The sequence below is a fragment of the Gorilla gorilla genome, chromosome 11 (genome assembly GCF_029281585.2).
Source record: "Gorilla gorilla gorilla isolate KB3781 chromosome 11, NHGRI_mGorGor1-v2.1_pri, whole genome shotgun sequence".
Classification (NCBI taxonomy): domain Eukaryota; kingdom Metazoa; phylum Chordata; class Mammalia; order Primates; family Hominidae; genus Gorilla; species Gorilla gorilla.
In genome coordinates, this window is record NC_073235.2 from 64,446,986 (window position 1) to 64,467,815 (window position 20,830).

The 20,830-nt window shown below is 38.2% G+C and overlaps 2 protein-coding genes across 11 annotated transcripts in view; one reads left to right on the top strand and one right to left on the bottom strand.

Annotated features, from left to right (window-relative positions):
- Positions 1-4,970, top strand: part of SLC4A10 (solute carrier family 4 member 10) — a 360,081-nt gene extending 355,111 nt beyond the window's left edge. For 4 of the 8 annotated variants that reach the window (XM_031008812.3, XM_031008814.3, XM_004032704.5 and 1 more), the window contains one exon: positions 2,850-4,970. The gene's annotated coding sequence lies outside the window, so the exon portion shown is untranslated. The remainder of the gene's footprint in view (positions 1-2,849) is intronic. The other 4 variants (XM_004032705.5, XM_055379101.2, XM_031008815.3 and 1 more) reach the window with 1 other exon arrangement.
- A 6,970-nt stretch (positions 4,971-11,940) lies between these two features.
- DPP4 (dipeptidyl peptidase 4) overlaps positions 11,941-20,830 on the bottom strand; it is an 82,591-nt gene continuing 73,701 nt past the window's right edge. For all 3 annotated transcript variants that reach the window (XM_019022710.4, XM_004032706.5, XM_063694932.1), the window contains exons 24-26: positions 14,993-15,065; positions 14,655-14,728; positions 11,941-13,079 (exon numbers count right to left, since the gene is read on the bottom strand). In XM_019022710.4, coding sequence (XP_018878255.3) covers positions 12,978-13,079; positions 14,655-14,728; positions 14,993-15,065 — 249 coding nt within the window. In that variant the 3' untranslated portion in view covers positions 11,941-12,977. The remainder of the gene's footprint in view (positions 13,080-14,654; positions 14,729-14,992; positions 15,066-20,830) is intronic.

The following is a 20,830-nucleotide window of genomic DNA, read 5'->3' on the forward strand; positions in this document are numbered from 1 at the left end:
CATAAAAACAACTTTAGCCTGGGCATGGTGGCTCACGCCTATAATCTCAGCACTTTGGGAGGCCGAGGCGAGCGGATCACTTGAGCTCGGGAGTTCAAGATCGGCCTGGCCAACATGGTGAAACCCCATCTCTACTAAAAATACAAAAATTAGTTGGGTATGGTGACGCACACCTGTAATCCCAGCTACTCAGGAGGCTGAGGCAGGAGAATCCCTTGAACATGCGACGTGGAGGTTGCAGTGAGCCAAGATTGTGCCACTGCACTCCAGCCTGGGCAACAGAGCAACACTCTGTCTCAAAAAAAACAACCACTATTTCAGTGACATTAAAAAGTAATAGTTTCATAGTTTACTTAGCATCATGACAGTACCAGGTCACTTTTTGCCCTCTCTTGAAATATTACTTCCTTATATTTTAAATTTTAACTCCTCAGGGACAGGGACACTCTTATCTATCTTGTACTCCTAGGTCATTATGGAGTTCCTGGCATATGATAGATATGCAACATATGTTTATTACAATGACAGATAACAGATGCATAATACATGTTTGTTATAATGAAAGCTTAAAATTGATTGGCCTCCACAAAAGCGAACTTAACAAGTAATTCCGAACAATGGATCCTAGAGGTCTTGAGCTGGTTATAAAATTTCTGCTTCATAGTTTGCTGAAATCTAATCTGATACCAAAACTATGGTTATGATGAAGAGGGAAAAAAACCCAGACATTTAATAGGTTATTGTTTTGTAACCAAACAACCAAAGCAGAGTCAGGAGGAAGCACATCTATGGATCAAGTTGATATTATGAATCTTTTTATTTATGACTTGGTGACTAATAGTGCCACTTGGCACACATTCATTTATCAAAAGGTTATGGAACACCTCCCACGTTTCAAAGTATTGTGCACACAGTAACTGCACATGTGTAGAGACCAGTATATCTCTGTCCTACAATCTCGTACAGATAGGATCTGTTATTCTATCTTTCAAAAAATAAGAGTTCATTGGAATTGGGAATACCAGCCTCAGAATTCTGGAATTCTCACTACAAGAGAGCCTAGAGGCCATCTAGTCCAAAACCAATTTTACAGATGAAGAAACCAAGTCTCAGAGAGATTAAATAACTAGTCCAAGGTCATGCAGCTCATTCTGAGCTTCTGAAAACTGAACCTAGATCTTCCAACACCAAGCCCAGTGCTGCCCTTTTTCATTGACTTTGTTTGGCAAAAGAGACTGGAAGGCAGGTAGAGCTTAAGGAAAAGTTAATTTGGAAAGCAGGAGAGCAGACACTTGTCATATAAAAGGAACTTAAAGTAGAAGAAAGTGAGTCATACAGATAGAGGAGTTAAAAATACAAGTTAGGGCTCTCAACACATCATGTGCACACTGTCATCTTTTCTCATGGAAGGAGAAAAGAAAAGGGAGAAAAGTTGCTTTGCTCTGACCTGTAAGTAGTATGTGCTGAGAAGTGTGGCAGGCACAAACCCGGGCGCCATAGACACGCGCTCACACCAGCTCTCAGAGCTGGCAGCGTGCCACAGATGGCAGAAGCTCCGGCACTTCTTACCTGATGGTGCCGGGTGGTGGTGACAACTGAGAAGGGCTGTTTCTAGCTTGAATTGGAGGAAAAACAATTTAAAAAACACACTCTTAGAATGTGTCTAAGTTATTGACCACTTAGAAAGTTGTACAGGAGGCCCCATAGAAAAATGGAGTTTTATTACTTTATTACTTGGAGAAGAGTTATAAAACCAAGGGTGCGGTCCGTTGTCAAGTGTTTCATAAATTTATATTAAGGGCCGAAGTTAACAGTAAAAATGTATGGATACTTACAGCCCAGGGCCTCAGTAGCTGGCTATGGGCTGCCCTTTGTGTCAGCAGTGGGGAGGGTCACATAGAAGCCTCAGATGAGGAGGGTTTTGCTGTGTGCTGCAAGTATCAGGGAGAAAGCATTTCTGCCCTCTCTGGAACATGGTGTGAACTTCATCCCTGTAATGATATTGTTTGAATTTTCCATGAAAAATTGTCAGCATGAGAGTAAGAAAAGTGTACGATGGGAAAATATTGAACCAAACAGACAAAAATGGTAGAGTCACATGACCAGTTTACTCATTGGTAAAGTTAATGAGAGGGTGAGATTAAACAGAAACTGGTAAAGTTAATGAGAGGGTGAGATTAAACAGAGAGGGTGAGATTAAGCAGAGGGTGAGATTCAACTTGGGAATGAGTTTATCTGAGGAGTGAGGTGAAGCATCATTCCTCTGATGCACAGGGTAAGGGTTTGTCTGTAAAGAGATAGCACAGGTGTCTGGAGAGCAGCGTGCATGGTAACCTGTCCTCCAGGCCAGGGGAGCTGTCTGTCTAACCTGGCCAAGGTACAGTCTTCATCAAAGGTCAGGATCCAGTCCATGCACAAGTGAGGAGCCATTTGCAGCAGAGCCCAGAAATGCCTCCTGCGACATCTTGTTTGTGTCATTTACTAGAGTTGGCGCTGTCTTAAGATGGGGGCATGGCTGACATTTTCAACTATCATCAGTGAGTCACTTGCCCAAATGAGGACCATGGTATTAATCTTGCATGTTTTTGGAACTGTTTAAAAAATGTCTGATTTTTGTTGTTTAGTGTCTGTTTTTGAATTTCCCCTTCTCTGCAGTTCTTGGTTTCTATCTCACTGAGTGCAGAGGATTTTAATTGTTGCTGTCTATCTGTGCTTCGCAGCATGAGAGAGCAATGCCTACGGGCTCTTGTGGTGCTTTGGGGTTGACGGGTTTTATGTCTGAGCAAGCAGATATCATAGTAGCCATGCTGGATTGCAGTAATAAATGTCTCCTTTTTTTCCTTCTGTAGCATTGAAAGCCGAAAAGAGAAGAAAGCTGACTCAGGGAAAGGTGTTGACAGGGAGACTTGTCTATGACTCGATCTTCAATTTATTTTTTACATATATATGAGAAGAGTGTCACAATTATTAATAAAACTGCTTTGATCATGTATTGTAAATTCTGTCCCTCAACCCAAATCCACCTTCATACTGTAAGTAGTGCAATACTTGTTTCATTTCTGTGTTTAAACTTCTGAGCAGTGAGACATCCCTGTGAGCAGATACAATAGCCAATGCAAGAATCTGTGTGTTCCTTGCTGTACGTTAGACATTTGTAAACTGGATTCTGATTGTCAGTTTTATGAGAGCAATAGCCTCCTTAAAGAGATAAGTCATATTTACCTAGTTTGTATTTTCCTACTTTAGTGACCTGAAGATGCCTGATAATTTCATTCAGAAGAATTTTTGAAAGGTAGTCTTACTTCTTTTTAGTTTTTATAGCTTAGCATTAGTGACTTATTTCAAAAGACCCAAATCAAAAAGCTAGTTTGAAAGCATTTTTTAATAATTGTATTTATGCATTTCCTTGATTTAATATGATAAATTTAATACTTAACAATTTATATGTAACTAAAACTTAAAGTCATTTGAGAAATATATAGAAACCTATTTACAACTTGTTAAGGAGAATCAGACATAATGCAGAGTTAAGTAGTATTTGCTTAAAATTCAAGTTGTGACTAATGATCAAATACTAGGCTTGTACGAAATGCTTTAGAAAAACTTTGTAACAGTTTTGTGGGATTTTTCAATATAAACCTTTATCAGAAATATACTAAGTTTGTCTCCCACTGACAACAGATGTTTTCCAAATAAACATATTCTATACATACTTGTGGAATGCCACATGGTGAATCATTGTATATGAAATTCCACTCCTGTACAGTTACTCTGCAGCTAATGGTCATGCACTGCTTAATGCTGGTCCTGAATCATGTTCTCATGTTAGACCAACAGCTCTCCAATTGTCATTTTTTTTCTGCAGAGTTTTTTTTTTCCACTTTTAAATTAAATGCATGTTGTGGAAAAACAGTCTTTTAAAATGAAATTTCAGATTCCATTTGAGAAGGTTCTGTAGATATTTCAGTCCATATAAAATAATACATCTTTACTAAACTTATATAAGGGGAGAGAAAGTTATGAAGTTTTGGACATTACTAAAAGTACAGTATTTGATTTCACTTTCAATGAATGTGAAGTTAATAAAACTAAATCTCATAATGCTCTTGGTTCCTAAGAATGAGTAGTAATCATCAACTTTATAATACTCCAATATTCCATTTTATAATAATTCAGAGCCCTGTGGCTTTTACACACCGTTAATTATGTACTCTGTTGGAAGTGCGCATGAAAAGTGAAGAAAAGTTCCTCTTGTGATTAAACTAATGGGAGGAAATAAATCAACAAAGCCTCCATTAAGTTCTACATTTTGATACCTTTTAAAAATTCCCCTCACAATTCTTTAAGGAGCCCCCCTTTTTATGGAACATGAGCCTAAAAATTATAGAAAGAAGAATTTTAAGTTAATAAAGTTTGTATTTATAAATGCTGAAAAAATACAGAAACTTTCTGTTCCAAATGTGTTGCCTTTGTGTATTTTATAATACAGATACTACATTGTAAACATTTCCATTGTTTTATGATTTAGCCAGTGATTCCCCAAAGCAGCCTCTTAGTGTTTTAATATATTGATAACTGTTTTGTTAAAAATGATCATAGTGAATTTAAATCTTCACATGATCATCTATTTGAATAAGCAATCATATCCAATGAAATTCTGTATTTCTGAGTATTTTTATAGTCATTTTGTTCTTGTGTGAATTTTAAAGCTATCCCTATGTTAATCCTAATATTTTGAAATCATATAAAATATAAGAAAAATGTAGTATTATATATTTACTTCTAATTTCAGATTCCTGGTCAAAATTACTAAATATCTTGAATGTAATTTAGTGCCAAGTTTAAATAATGTGTAAATGTGACTAGGATATTGTGTTTTTCACAATTAAGAAATGTTATGTGGAAATAAATATTTATCCTAACATCCTTGCACATTTTAAATTGTGATACAAAGTGTCTTGTCTTTTTTCTTTGTTTTAATTAGTAAATCAGTGTAAAACATTTTGATTGTTTGAATATAATATTTAAATTTAGACAGCCCCAAAGCTAAGAACTCTTGGTGATGTAAACAATTTATGAGTATGTTTCAAGAGTAAACAGTTTGAACTTTATGAACAGAAGATTATGAGAACTATATAAAGATATATTTACTCATTTTTCCAGAAATGGGTGCAGATGACACGGTTTCTTATGCTAGGAAAAACCTCCAAGGTCGTTAGTAGTAGTATTCCTCATTATTAGAACTCTATTTAGACTTCCGTTTTTAACTTCCATGGGGAAAGCATTGCCTAAAATTTGTCTCCTCCCTGTTTCTTACAAAAGTCAGATGGGACCATTATTCTTTGGTAGCCATCTGGCAGTGTGTTGTGGAGATAATTGCATTCAGAATTCTATCTAACCTACTGCTTGGTATTTTTCTCTTGACTAGTGAGTTTACTTTGTAATTGCTCCTGTTTCACAGCCTACAATATTGGAAAGTTTTTTCCTGTATAATATAATATACGAATATATATATTCCTATGTATGTATAGGATATCCTATATATCCTGTATAGATGAATGTCTCCTTGGTATAATTCAAACCCGGAGTTTGAAAGAAACTCTCCACTGATGATCCAAAAGCAACTTGTATTTCAACATGATTCCTAGATCTTTTTGGATTTTTCTTGACTCTTAGAAGTGTGACTTACCTGTTTTCTATGGCACTGACCTACCTCTGTTTTGGTTTAACTTTAGCCTATTAGCTCCTGGGCACTTGTCTATTTTACTATCATTGCAAGATTGCTCTCTCATTTTTCCAATATATTAATATCTATCTCATATATTCACACAATGAAATGAAATGAGATTACATCCATTTGAAAGTTTTATGAGAGTCATTTGGATAATATGATGGTTCTCTAAATGTCTACATCAAGAGGCTAATTGTAGTTAGTCCCCTTGAAGAGGCCTAATAATCAAAGATTACTGGTAATACTTTATTTTAGAGATCTCCTTCAATGTTCTTCATGGAATGCTGTGGCTAACTGATACAACTGTCACACCAATTCCGTTCCTGTTGGTGTACTGGGTACTATCATTTCTGCTGGAACTTTGAAAATAGGACTATGATCCTTGCTTCTAAGGGCAGGGTGGATACATAGCTGTAAATAATGTGATATGTGCTGAGTTGGCCATATGAGTAAAGCCGTTTTTTGAATAGGGCAGAGTTTGATGAAAACATTATAGAAGAGGTAGCACGTGAATTAGAATGGAAATGGGGAAGGAAATATACTCCAGATGTTGAAGGAACCCCTGCCTACTAGGCCTCTGGTCTAATGAAGTATGACCAGAATGACTCCATCTTGAAGTGAAGAGCTAGAACACTCTTAAGGCACCTATAAGATTAATGCATGGTCTGAAAATAGCCACTTTCCAAGCTGGCTACAACCTATTATTACAGAATATTTATGACCATACAGAGCATCTCCCACTATGCCTGCAGAATGTCCCTATGTCCTAAGAATTCAGCCCTCTTTACTTAGAGATAACGTTAATGAACAAGCTTAGGTTAAAAGATTAAGGGTCATGTAATATCAATGACACTGAAGGCCCCTGCCTTTAGTGAGCACATAGGCACATTCCAAGTTTAATTGTAGCTCTTTGTAACTCCTTATGAAAGTAGAGGCGCTAACAAAGGACAGGGCATTCCTCCTTTTGCTTTCTGAGGATATCCCACACTGTAACGAAGCGGTTTCTGAAAAACTTACTTCTTCCACTATGCTCTGTGGCTTTCCTTGAATTCTCTCCTTTGCAAGATCCAAGGACCCATTTTTGGGGTCTGGATCGGGACCCCTTTTCCAGCAACACCGGAACTGCAAAGATTCTCAAACCTATGTCGGTATTGAAATAAAGATGAAATTTAAAAGTAAAGCTATATGGCATAACTAGAGCCTGGCATATTTTATGTATGGCATATTTGGAACCCAGCAAACAGCCCAATATGGTGGAGTGTTAGAAGGGTAGTGAAGACTTGTAGGAAAAGACAGAAACACAAGTCGGAGACATTACAAATGATGTTAAATTCTATCCTAGAACTGTTGGAATTTTACCCATTAAAAGTTTTGAGTAATGAATTTGAAATGATTAATAGAGCAGCACAGTAGAGAATATAGTGGGGAAACAGTGGGATTGCCTCCTCAGGGATCTCCCTTCCAGAATGACTCTCAGATGACAAAACTAAGTTTTCATGATCTATAAATTTCTATTAGGATAGAAACGAAATAGGCTCAAGTATACTCCTTAGGTACCTAACCCGTAACTCTAGACACAATAGCTTAATTATAATTACTGTTATGTAGTGCATTCCCTTATATATGGAGATTTTATATATATATATATATATATACATATATCTATATATATATCTTCATAACAATGCAACAGTTCTGTAAGGTAGGTCTTTTTGTACTTTTTACAAATTAAGACACTGGAGTTCAAAGAGCCTAAGTATTGTTCTTTAAATATATATATATATATATATATATATATATATATATATATATATGTATATATAGCACATATTTGTGCATATAGTTACATTTGAAAAAAAAAAAGTGTTCTGAAAAGCACAGTGTCCACAGCAAGCCTGAGACTGTTAAAGAAACCTAAGTGTGGTACACAGTTCAGACAATGACTGCTTCATAATAATCCAGAAACCACCTTCTCTCCGCCCAGCCTTGAATCCTACCCTACATTCTTACCCTGGACTCAGTTTTCTGTCTGGATCCTCTTGCCTTCCGGTGTGTGTAGAGTTAAATATTTTTTTCATGTGACTTCTTTTTTCCATTTATTTATAAACTCCTTGAAGGTAGGGATGGTGTTTGGTGTTTTGCCCCTCTTTTGTAACTCTCCAGAGCCCAGATCTGTGCTCTGCTGTTTACCCAGCCAGCAAAGGCTCTTGATATAATAAGTAAAATATACCAGAAGATCCTGCTGCTCAGTTTATTAAGAATGATTAAAAATCCAAAAAGAATTGTCACTGACATGTCAGTATTGGAACACAGCAAATGCTTAATGAGTACCTTCAAGTTCCCAGCACCTGAGGACACAGAAGACTAAGGCAAGAATCTGTGTAATCTATGGAGCCATTAAGAAGCAGCTACATGGTTGTGACTAGAAGGAGGGAAAAGGTGAAAGGAAGGTGTCAGGCATTGTATCTATGTAAATCTTCATAGCAATGCAACCAGTTCTGTAAGGTAGGTCTTTTTGTACTTTTTACAAATTAAGACACTGGAGTTCAAAGAGGCTAAGTATTGTTCTTTAAATGTTTCCCATTAGTGAGTTGGTGGTACTGAGACTCTAACCCAGGTCCAACTGACCTCAGCTGCAGTGCACTGTGTCTCCAGCAGGAGGTGAGATGTGACCGCCTTCCTCCTTATCAGGTTATTCATTCTGGCTCATGGAACCAGAATCAGGTTATGATGATTAATATTGCTGCTTAATATGTTACATTTTCTTTGCCACCAATCTTTCTGTTATTAACACTGGAAACCAAACTTACCCAGTGAAACACCTTTTTTGCTCATGAGTCACAAATATCAGGACCTTGGATAGAAGAAGCTTAAAAAATAAAAAGGGTTTTTGATTGTTGGATGGTCACACTTCACACCACACTCACACATGCTTTTTAAATAATTTGAAGAGTGGGTTCAGATGAAAGACTATATAGAATAAGAATTTTTATCGAGTTTGTTGAGGCTTAAAGCCTGCAAGCACCAAAAAAAAAAGTTTTTCTCTCAATTAAGGAAGTTAACTATTAATTCAAATTCTTGGGTGTAAATGTTAATATTGTCACAGAAAGAAGACTGTGCACAAAGATGATACATTTCTATGGGCCATAACATTGGTCCATTCATACCATGCTCTGAGCTTTCCTCATGGGATAGTGATGTTATAGTTTGTTTATGTATTTATTTATTTATTTTGAGATGGAGTCTCGCTCTGTCACCCAGGCTGCAGTGCAATGACGCGATCTCTGCTAACTGCAACCTCCGACTCCCGGGTTCAAGTGATTCTCCTGTCTCAGACTCCTGAGTAGCTGGAATTACAGGAGCACACCACCATGCCTGGCTACTTTTTTGTATTTCAGTAAAGACGGGGTTTCACCGTGTTACCCAGGCTGGTCTCGAACTGGGCTCAGGCAATCCACCCCGCTTGGCCTCCCAAAGTGCTATGATTACAGGTGTGAGCCGCCACCATGCCTGGCTGTGATGTTATACTTTATAACCCACACTTGTCTATTATTCTCAACCATCTGTATCCCTCAGACATCCTGAATACACACTCTAGGTCACTCAGGATGTACACAAAAGAGTTCTTGGACGCTGCTGAAATAACTGCCACAGAGTTAGCCAACAAAATCCTCTTTATGGAAAAAAGTCATGCTTATGTTTTGTTATGTTTTCTATTTAGAGTTTATTGAATCATAAATATTGTACAAATCTAGTAGTCTTGTAAATCAGTATTCTCACATCAACTTCGAGCAAAAGTAGCAAATGCCAAGAAGTGGAACTGGTAGCCTCAGTGACTACCTGTGAATAAGAAAAGAAACAGAAAATATGCAGAATGTCACGAAGCCCAATATGTTCATTAACTTTTATGGTAGTGGCTCTGAGTTATCAAGAATGCATTGAATTATATTCTGTGCCTGATATTTAAGAAAGTATGAAGGTATGTAATCATATTTAGCAAAATTTCCAACAAACATGTTAAAAAATAATTCATAGTGATTTTCTAAAAATCTTGATAGAAACTTAAAAAACCAACCCTGTATCCACAGAAGAGATGTAAGCCATTTCTCCCTTCTTTTCGTGTATCTGCCTCTGGGCACTGGTGTACTCTCACAGGTTGTTATGAAAGGAGTCTTAGCCATTCCTGTGTCTGCAGAGGCTGCAGCTATGAATGTCAAGACAAGTCTGCACATCTTAGTGGTATGACTGGTTCCTGTATGTTTTAAACTTATTCTCAGATTAAGTTTATCTCTAACTTATTTGTCCATTTTCTTCTTTTTTCCGTAAGCTAATTTAAAACTCTCATTGGAAAGGAAAACTTGTCCTATGAGGGTCAAATGAAAACTACTTTGACTTTACTCACATCATTACTTTTTGCAGCCTTCAATGCTTGAAAAATATGTGCTGGGATTACCTCACTCAAGAGAAAATACTGCACATGCTTAGAAACTAAAGAAATATTAATCCATATCATTTTGATATTGTATAAATATTAAATAGTATCTGACTTAGATATTATAATATCTGACTTGTATGATATATGATGTTGTACAATATCTGACATTGTACAATGTCTGGCTTCAATTAAGATAAAAGGAGAATTTCTATTTAATTTGCTTTTATGACTATTAATGCTGTCCAGGATGTGAACATATATTACTACCGCTTCTTGATACACAATTCTGCAAAGATTGATCCAGCTACTCACAATGATTGAACTGTATTAAGAAACAGAATTTTGACAAGAGCCCTACAGATTGGAAGGTCAGTTTGTGGTTCCAATGGAGGAGTGGGAGTTGAGATTTAATTAAGGTGAAGCGACTCAATGGCATGCTCTGAAGCTGTAGTTGAAGATGGATTTCACAATCCTCTGTCCATTCCTATGCATGACTCACTAGTCTCATGTTGAATTGGTAGATTTTTTTTTTCCATTTCTTCCCTTTTTAGGTTTTTATGCTGTAGCTCACCCTGTCTGGGAAAACTTTGTCTAGCAAATGGTCTGAAGCTAAGTTTAAACTCATAAAGTCCAATTTTTAAAAATGAGGCTGTTTTGCAAATAATTGAAAAAAAATGATGTTTTCTGTTATCTGGATATTGCTTTGCTAGGCCAAATTCAGCATTTAAAATTTATGCTTTCAGTCAGATGTGGTGGCTCACGCCTGTAATCCCAGCACTTTGGAAGGCCAAGGCGGGCGGATCACCTGAGGTTAAGAGTTCGTGACCAGCCTAGTCAACAGGACAAAAAAACCCATCTCTACTAAAAATACAAAAATTAGCCAGGCGTGGTGGCATGCACCTGTAATCCCAGCTACTTGGGAGGCTGAGACAGAAGAATCGTTTGAACCCGGGAGGTGGAGGTTGCAGTGAGCCGAGACCATGCCACTGCACTCCAGCCTGGGCAACAGAGCGAGACTCTATCTCAAAAAAAAAAAAAAAAAAATTATGCTTTCTTTTTTTCTTTTTTGAGACGGAGTCTCATTCTGTAGCCCAGGCTGGAGTACAGTGGTGTGATCTCGGCTCACTGCAACCTCCGCCTCCCGGGTTCACACCATTCTCCTGCCTCAGCATCCCCAGTACTTGAGACTACAGATGCCCGCCACGATGCCTAGCTAATTTTTTGTATTTTTAGTAGAGATGGGGTTTCACTGTGTTAGCCAGGATGAGCTCGATCTCCTGACCTCGTGATCTGCCTGCCTCGGCCTCCTAAAGGGCTGAGATTACAGGCGTGAGCCACCATGCCCGGCCGCTTTCATTTTTATAGTAATGTCAACCACAAATAGTCAACACTTAAATAATTGACTACTTCTACTGAGCCATAAGAACTGCCAGAATGATATTTCTGATCTTATTTGTTCTTATATAAGCCTCATCATAGTTCCCTGGAATAAAATTATAAATTGTGTATGATATAAGTAACTAAAATTAGTTTAAGTTGATTTCTCAAAAGCTATATGTATTTATGATAAGAGAAATTGCACATTATTAGGCAAAAACCTATGAACTGTTTAGCTTAACACATTTTTATATATCTAATTTTTTTACCAAAGCTGAACTCTTTCCATGTTTACAAGGTAGTCTGGGATTACTAACAAAATAAACAAGAGCCTTTCTAGATAAATGTGTCCACATGCCAGTGCGGTTTAGGTCTGATTCAAGACACAAGTCATTACTTCTGAAAAAATGAAGGCACATTTATTAAATGACTGGGAGAAATTCCATAGTATGTAGAATGGGAATAATAATACATAACATTGTATTTTATGTTCCATTTTTTAAAATGAGTCCAAGGAAGTTAAAATATTCTTTTAATTAAGACACTCAAAGAAATGAAATAAGAAAAATTGATGCAAGGACTCCTTCAAGTTAAGATTTGTGATACAAATATTTTCATCTTTTAACAGGGCAAGCTGATGTGTTCACATCTCAGTTTCAAGCTGCCTCTTTCACTAGGAACATCAGTATTTTTTTTAAAAGCACATTTACAATGCTTTCCCATCACCCTTGCTGTGTTTTTGTAGCACCTATAGCCATAACTGGCACCTGGGGGCCTGCATTGCTGGCAGTTTCCCTTACATTTCTTTGGAGTCTTTTCAACTGCTGTGGTTTTACTTAGAAGTCAGTGCTTTGCATATTTGATTTCCTGAGACTGTTTGAATAGTCTTTCTCAGAAAACTGTGCCAGTCTGGCTGTGAACAGCTCTTCTCCGAGGGGAGCTGACAGTAGCCTGCTCGTGTTGGTATGCTTGGACTTGGGTTCCCAGCCATGCCCTGCTATCTTCTCTCCCTAATCCCTCTTATCCTGTCCCTGCCCTAGTGACATCACTGCCCACATCTTGCCATCCCTTTAAAGAAGAGAACAAAATTTGAACCAGTCCAGTTAGTAAAAGATTAAAATCCTGCTCAGGGAATCTATGCAAAGCCTCCATAAAAACAATTCCTATTTGTTGTTTCAGCAGCTGATGCGGAAATGATTTTAAACAATAAAACCCGACGGGATAATTCAAACTTCTGTAAGGTAATAATCTGTTGTGAAGACAGAAGTCCCTACTTAAGATGATAGGTATGAAATTTGGGAACAAAGGTAACCTTAAGTTTCTTGATTTGAGTGTGTATTTTAAAGATCATCATCATCTTGACAGTGCAGTTTTGAGATAATGAAAACAAAAATGAGTTTTAATAAGCTTTAAATGGCATGGTGTTTTGAGGTGCTAAGGTAAAGAGAAACATTGTTTTATGAAGTGGCTCATGTGGGTATATATATGTTGGTGTGCTGTGCTGCTGGCGATTCCATGGTCTTCATCAGTATACCACTAGAGAGAGAAAGAAAAGAAGTTAGAATTAGGAAGTCAGTACTCATCTTAAAAAAAAAATACGTAAATTCAAATGAGCTCTCACGAGCATACATGGTATAAAACAGAGTGTTTTAATTCCTGAGGCAGTTTATAAACTGAAACGGGGTCAAAGAGGGGGTCTAATTTTCCCCAGAGCTTTTCCAGGGCACGTTGTTCTGTCCTGCAGAAGTCTCTGATCCTCTTTTGCAGGTGCTGAGAGAACTCACTGTGAATTTGGCTTTATTGAATAGTGCTTTAAAGATACGTACATTTTAATTAAAACACCCAATCCATTTCCAAATTTGACTCAAAGGGCACTTACACACCATGCATGGGAAGGAATGCTTATCCCATTAAGCCCACTTGTTTTAATTAAACTGTTATCAAGTGTTAAATTTCTCTGTACTCTAGTAAGATAAACTGTATTAAAATAAATGATTTTTTTAAAGCAATATTGCCTAATATATAGCACCTAGAAACTGGAAAAACTCTATTTCAATATTACATATATATGTTTAATAGAAGTGAAGTCAAAAATCAGATGTATTATTTGTAAACACTTAGATTTTAAACTGGTATTTTAAGAAATCTGTATATTTGACATTTATGTAAAAGGAATTTATGATCTAGGACAAAAATTTATTGATTCATACCTTGTTAAATAATTGGGAAGTCATTACTGGGAAAACATAAATTATGGAGACATAAGTTAACTTTAAAAAAAGCTTAATTAAAGTAGCATGTGTCTTTTCTTTGAATAGTAGAAAAATAAACTTCAACCTCTTATAAAACACTGACCCAAAAGATAGCCAGTTTTTCTCAGTATCAAGTAACTGTCCCACTCCTGTGCATTGGGCACCATTTGAACTGAGCACAGAGCAAATCATGTGTGTTAGAGGACACATAAATACACATACATACATGCACACATTAAAAATACGTTTTCCTTCATCTGAAAATCTCTAATGCAGAAAATGAATTTGACATAATACCTAGAAATATCCTCTGCATAGACAACAACAGCTCTAGCCATTCCTGACTTTATAAAACAATCCTAATTGTTTATCGCCTGTGGTTATTCAACAAAAGATCACCTTGTAATTGCAAAAACTGAAGCATGCTGATTATTAAGATCCCACTGTTGTTAGACTAGCTAGTAATACATACCAGACAGAAATGGATTTTCATATTTGAGCTGAGCTATTATCATGCTGGTTTCACTTTAGAATTACTCTGCCACACATTTACTGAATAAGTGATTACTTTTGAATCAAAATAGGGAGAGACTGAACAATCACATAAACAGGAGAGCAGTGTCTTGATACTCCCAGCATATGCGATATTGTGCTTCTTAACCCCAAACTCGCTAATATTATTGAGCATTACTCTGTGCATGGCTGAAGGATACCACTCTTCTGACTTCACGTTGAAAAAAAATTTTTTTTAATGTTTTTGTTCTGTCCTGTCTGTGGCACTGCTAAAAGAATTAGCCCAGAAAGAGGAAACTAGACCCCACCAGCAACTTCCCTCCCCTTGCACAAAGTTTTTCTATACCATTGCCTGGAAATCCACTCCAGCATCGACCAGGGCTTTGGAGATCTGAGCTGACTGCTGAAAGTGAACGTTATCTGCAGGGAGAGAAAGGAAACATAAAGTAGCTAATAGCCACTCCCGTTTTCTGGTACCAGGGGTAGGAAAGGCACAAGAAGAAAGGGACTGTTTGAAGTTCTAGGACTCAGCATCCCATTTAGCCCAAGACAAGTGACTTGTGGAAAGCAACACTGTTTTATTGAAGTAAATGTAACAGTCTTGCCCCTCATGCTTTTGTTTTGTCAGTAGTGAAATTGCAAACCTGTCTGTGATACTAAAAAGTCTAATTAACTGAAACTCACCATCTGCTGTTCCATGAATAAGGAGGTACTCAACTTGTTTAAAATTTTCAGCTCTGCTCATGACTGTTGAATTCTGGAATTGGGAAAAAGAATGTCATTATTCAAAAAAGGATCTGCCATAAACTGATTTTTCACTTCAGTTTACAAAATAAAATGTTTTCAGCTGGGGCCCCCTTTGATACAAAATATAGCAAACCGATATTCAAGCAAATGCTGTCTCCATGCATGGCAGAATGCACAGCATGCCCTGTGCCTGGGAGACAGGACTGGAAGGGAGGATGCCACATCTTCCCTGAACATGCAGGAAGAGGGCACCTGCCACCCAGCCTGCATGCAAAACCCCTTGAGTCCCAGATCCCAGATTGGCTGTGTCCTATGCATTAGCACAGGGCAGAGTCTCATATTAGTAATGTATGTTCCATGGGCTTCTGCTGTAGTTCAGCCAAAAAGTGTATTGCCATGGCAACCATGTGTCACATGGTGCCATACATGCTACATTTCAAAGAGCCTGTACATAGCATTTGCAACTAAACATACTCTGCAATATGTCATGTGAACTTTGGTCCACATTGCTAAGCTCTGAATGAAAAGCAAATATTACCTCTTTGGGAACAGATGTTAAAAACCTAGGCAAATGTAACATATGGGAGGGGAAGAGGGTAAAAAAGATCAAAAGTGGCCTTAGAAAATCAGTGGGTTGCTGTTGTCTGCCTCATTCTGTCTATTAGAGGAGATACTATTTGATCAAGTCATACCCAAATTAGCCAAGGAAATAGGATTAAAAAAAATTGGGAAGTCAGCTTTTTGAGACTGCTATGTGGCCTGAGCCAGGGCTCCTAGAATGAGGGTCAGGAGTCTTGGATGAAAAAGCCATTGAAAGCATCTAAAGCTAGTCATCTAATCTGAATTTGAGGATATTTACCAAAGTTGGGATGAAGGTAAAAATGCCATAAAATACTGTAGTGCCTTTGGGAGGGGGTGAGCTAGAGTCCACTTTGATGGCCCTGTTATGTGTTGGGCAGGAAAGGGGCAGCAGCATCTCCATGGGTTTAAAAGCAGCCAGCTCGTCCTGCAGCATCTTGGTGAATCAAATTCAACTTTATGAAAGCCAAGGTTTATATTTCACAGATATCTCTGTAGCTCATATCAGCTTATATTTTTGATGGGAACCTTGGTGGTCTGGCAGGAAGGGGGTGTGGCTAAAGTAACAGTGTTTGTATTCAAGTTCCAGTTTCAATATCAGTGAGCTATGCAACTGGAGATATGCTGCTCCTTGAGCTTTGATTTCTATAAGACTGGAATAGAGTAGTCCCCGCTTATTGGCAGTTTTGCTTTCTATGGTTTCAGTTACCTGCAGTATAGTACAATAAGATATTTTGAGAGAGAGAGACTACATTCAATTAACTTTTATTACAGTTTATCATTATAATTGTTCTATTTTATTATTAGCTATTGTTAATCTCTTATGGTGCCTAATTTATAAACTTTATCATAGGTATGTATATATAGAGAGGAAAAAAACCATCATGTATAAAGGCCTCGGTACTATCCACAGTTTCAGGCATCCACCGGGGGTCTTGGAATGTATTCACCTTAAACAAGGGTGGGCTACTGTAACTCCTCTTACTCCATCACAATAATAGGAACTAAGAGGCATAGCAAAAGCATTTTTAGAGGGTTAAATTTCTGATGCTGATGTGAGAATTCTTTAACAGTGTTTCTGGAAAAAAGACATTTTATCTACGACTTTCAGGACAGAGCCACCCAAAATGTTTCAGTCGAATGAATGTCCCAAGGTCATCCTGGCCTAGTAGGCTTAAAACAAATGCCCTTCCTCTTCTGTGCAGGCTGGTTCCCACTTGTTCTGACCATATTCCATTTCTCACCCAAATTGAGAATTTTACTCATGAACTCTCAGAATAAAAACCTGAGTGAGACTCCTTTTATTTTTGAGAAACTTTTTTGTCTGGTAAGATGTCTCAGATAAATACATCTAAATATAAATCCATCTGTCCATCCATCCCAACATCACCATTTATCCCTCCGTTGATTTTTTTCATCTAGTCAATCAATATTTACTTATTATGTACTCCACTAAATGATAAGATCCATAAGAAAAAAGATTTGTCTATATTATGCATTACTCTTAACATCTAATAGAATGCAAAATATTTATCAATTAAATGAGTAAATGAAATAAATGATCAAGCACTTGCAGTGTCCACTATATTTGGTCCTAGTTTTGCAGAATCAAGTGTTATCAGCTGGAGTGGGCAAAATAAAATATGCTCATTCTGAAATGTATTGAGATATATTTTGCCCACTTTCTATCCATACACCATACCATTCATGATAATAGCTAACATTCAATTGAGCATTTACTCTGTGCCTGTCGCTGTGTTAAGCATCACATATAAATAAGGGTTTATAAAAGCACTGCTATATCTAATCCTTGCAATATTCACGTAATATAGGTCTAGAACAATTCTCCTTTCTAGATGGAGGCACCAAGACTCAGAAGGTGAGTAACCTGCACCCGGTCACAACTACAGCAAGTGTCAGAGCTGGACAAAGTCTGACAGCAAGCCCTTTTTACTTCCTACATTGCACTGCGTCTCTACTAAAATTCCAAGCTGCTTATGATGTGATCTTCTGGCAAAGAAACAGTGTGAAATAAAATGTTAATTAACTGTCCTGGAATTTGAAGTGCACAATAATAGTGGGTATCCTTTGAGATCCTCCTAAGACCCATGCCTTCTCAGACTGCATTAATCCGAAGAGAGATTGCTCTGCACAGCCCTGGGTGATTTGGGAGGCATACTTTGTGACTACGCAAGTGACGTATAGCCTAATGGGGCAATAGAACTCTGAGCAATTTTCTGTCCTTCAGAGAGGAAAGGGTCAAAATAAATCTCCCTAAAAGACAGTTTTGTGCAGCATTCAAAGCTGGAGACAAGAAAGGCTGAGGCTTGAGTACTGACCGTAAACATTAATCGCCTGAATTGCAGGCCGAGGTGCCCCCATGTGAGTCCTCTTTGGTGATCCTTTCCACTAGCCATGCTCTCAGCCTGCACTGACTTCCTCCCTCCTTGTTTCTCTCCAAATTAAATTTAGCTCTTTGCTCGCGGAAGACAGTCAACTTTAACACTCAGACCTGACCCAAATATACAACTGTGCCACCTCACCTCACCTCCAAAAGCCTCATGGGCCTGCCTTGCTTGGCAGCTTGAAAAGCAAAAGCTGCTCCTACAACCTCCCCGAGCCATGAAACTGAGAAATGTCATTGAAACATAGAGTAATAGTTAGGAGACATATAAATACGCAGGACAGTTAGCAAGGAATGTGATAACTACTGGAGTTTGGACCAAAACAGTTTCTGGCTGCCTTTTTTTTTCTTAAATGGAGTGAATACAGGCTGAAAGAAGACAATTTTTATAAACAAGTAAAACCCTGAGCCTAAGATAAATGTTGTGATGTACACACTGTAGCTGTGATGAACTAGACATGGTGAGAAATGCAACATACTGAGAAAAAGACGAAAACTGTGATAAAAGTGTCATGATGCAAATTGTTTTACATTAACAATATTACACTACAAAGAAAGAAAGACAAATACTTTAATGCAGCAAGAGAAAAATAAAACAAAAGCTTCCCCTGCAACTGCAAGATAAGTGTGCCATTTCAAATGCGCACTTCCCCTGCTCACTGGGAGAAGCCTCCAGAGGGACCTCTCTGTGAGAGGGAGAGAGGCAGCCGAGAGACATACACCCACTTTAAGGCTCTCAGGCTACGCAGAACATTTTTTTCCCCAGAAAAAGGCAGCTGTGTCACCTTGCCTCTGGAACCATTGATCATTCCCTACTCAACTGTGCACCCTGGCTTCTCAATTAACCCCCTTTACAGTCCACTGTATGGCACACTTTAAGCTGTAAAGATAACATACAAAGCCAGAAAAAGAAATAACAGGCATGAATTTAAGGTATGATTAATGATTAGAAAAAAAATTAATTGTGCTATTTTAACCTACCAAAAGAGGATAATCCCTCTTTGCCTATCCATGGAAACAGAAATAAAAAAGGAAATGGATGACTAAGTTAGAAGCCGAATAGTCTATCACCAACTACTAAAAAGGAAACTCAGAGTGATAAATGGGCAAGGATGCAATGGTGGTGCAGTTGGCACTCTCCTGAGGCTAGAAACTTCCGGAGAGCCCCGCTGCCAGCAACAGCCTGGCAAGGAGAAGTGGGAAGGATCGGTCCAGTGGCAGTGCCGACTCCACAGCATCTCTGAGGAGCTTTTCCTTCAGTCCCCAAGAAGAACCATCTGTAGCTGCTCGTTGGATCATGCTGGTTCCTCAGTTACCTTCCAACAAATAAATCTTTGTATTTTTGAATTAAAAGAGAGAGCTGATAAGAGGAGGAGAGTACTATGAGAAACAGAAGGTATAACAATTTTTAAACTACCCCTAGTGCCATCTAGGAACCATAAGGACAATTTGCTTCCTGGAGATAATAATGGTGGCAGCTGCCATGTTTTGAAAGCTTCCTTCATGGCAGGCACAAGCACCTCATTTAATGATTTCAATAACCCTGTGAGGTAGGTCTGATTATCCCATTATCCAGATGAGGAAACTGAGATTCAGTAAGGTTAAGTAGCCTCCTCAAACTCATACTGCTGGTAAGTGGTTGAAACAGAAACTGAGGACATGTTGGCCTAACCCCAAAAGCCCATGTCCCTGACTGTCATATTCTACTGGCACTTGACATCACAACCAAACAACTCATCCCATTTATAAGATCTTATAGAAAGAGCACACAGTCATTGGGTCTAATGGACAGCAACCCAGCACTTCAGTAAGATACGACTTTGGGTTTAGCGACTTGCTCTATGCATTCTCCTACTTGTAACCAAAGCTGCATAAATAATATTAAATGATGCCATTTTGGGAAGCACCATTAATATCACAACAGGGGCCACAGAAAATGTTTAAGAAAAGAATGACTTCAACTAACTAAAACAGATGTTTTACTTATGTACATCTATCAAACAACTGTACCCATGGGATGCCAAGGAGAGAGCTCCCATCAACCCCAGACAGGGGGCTCCACCTCAGGCCTCACCAAGCAACACTGGCTTCTTTAAAGATCACACAGCAGTCAACATTTTATCAGCACTCAACAAACAAGTTAAGGTTTGGCTTAAATCTGAAGGTCTCTCTCCCTTTGGCATATTCTGGGATAATAGAACAAATGTCAAATCAGTACAAGATGGCATATTTACAAAATTGCACCCTGTTTTGCATAACCTAACGATGCAGCAGTTCTTAAGGATTGAACATTTCAAATCTGCTAGCAGAAGACTGCCAAATCTATGACTGTTTCATACACTTGCCAAAAGCCTATCAAATTTTGAGCAAAATGCAAAATAAATCTCCTCTACAAGTTAAATCAGTCCCTTCTGTGTGTTCCAGGCTGCCCTCTTCTCTTGGCAACAAGGCTCAGGACTTGGGTCCTATTTCTCTTGCCCTTGATCTGATACTTCTCTCTGTGTGTATTCATAAATCCATCCCCTCCCCAGGCTTATGTCCTGTCTTCTTGGCCAGCATTTGGCCTGCTCTACTCAGAGCCCTTCTTCTGTTATCCCTCAGTTCATCGGACCTGCTTCACACATTGCCAGAAAACCACTCTTCCTGCTATTCATTTGTCTACTGTGCTGATCTGCCTTCCCCCAATACATAACCTATTGAGAGCATCATGCTCATCCTCCCCATCTTCCGAAATCTTTCTCTAATGATTCAGATAAGTGCCCTCTCTCCCTTTTCTAACCCTCAATATCAAT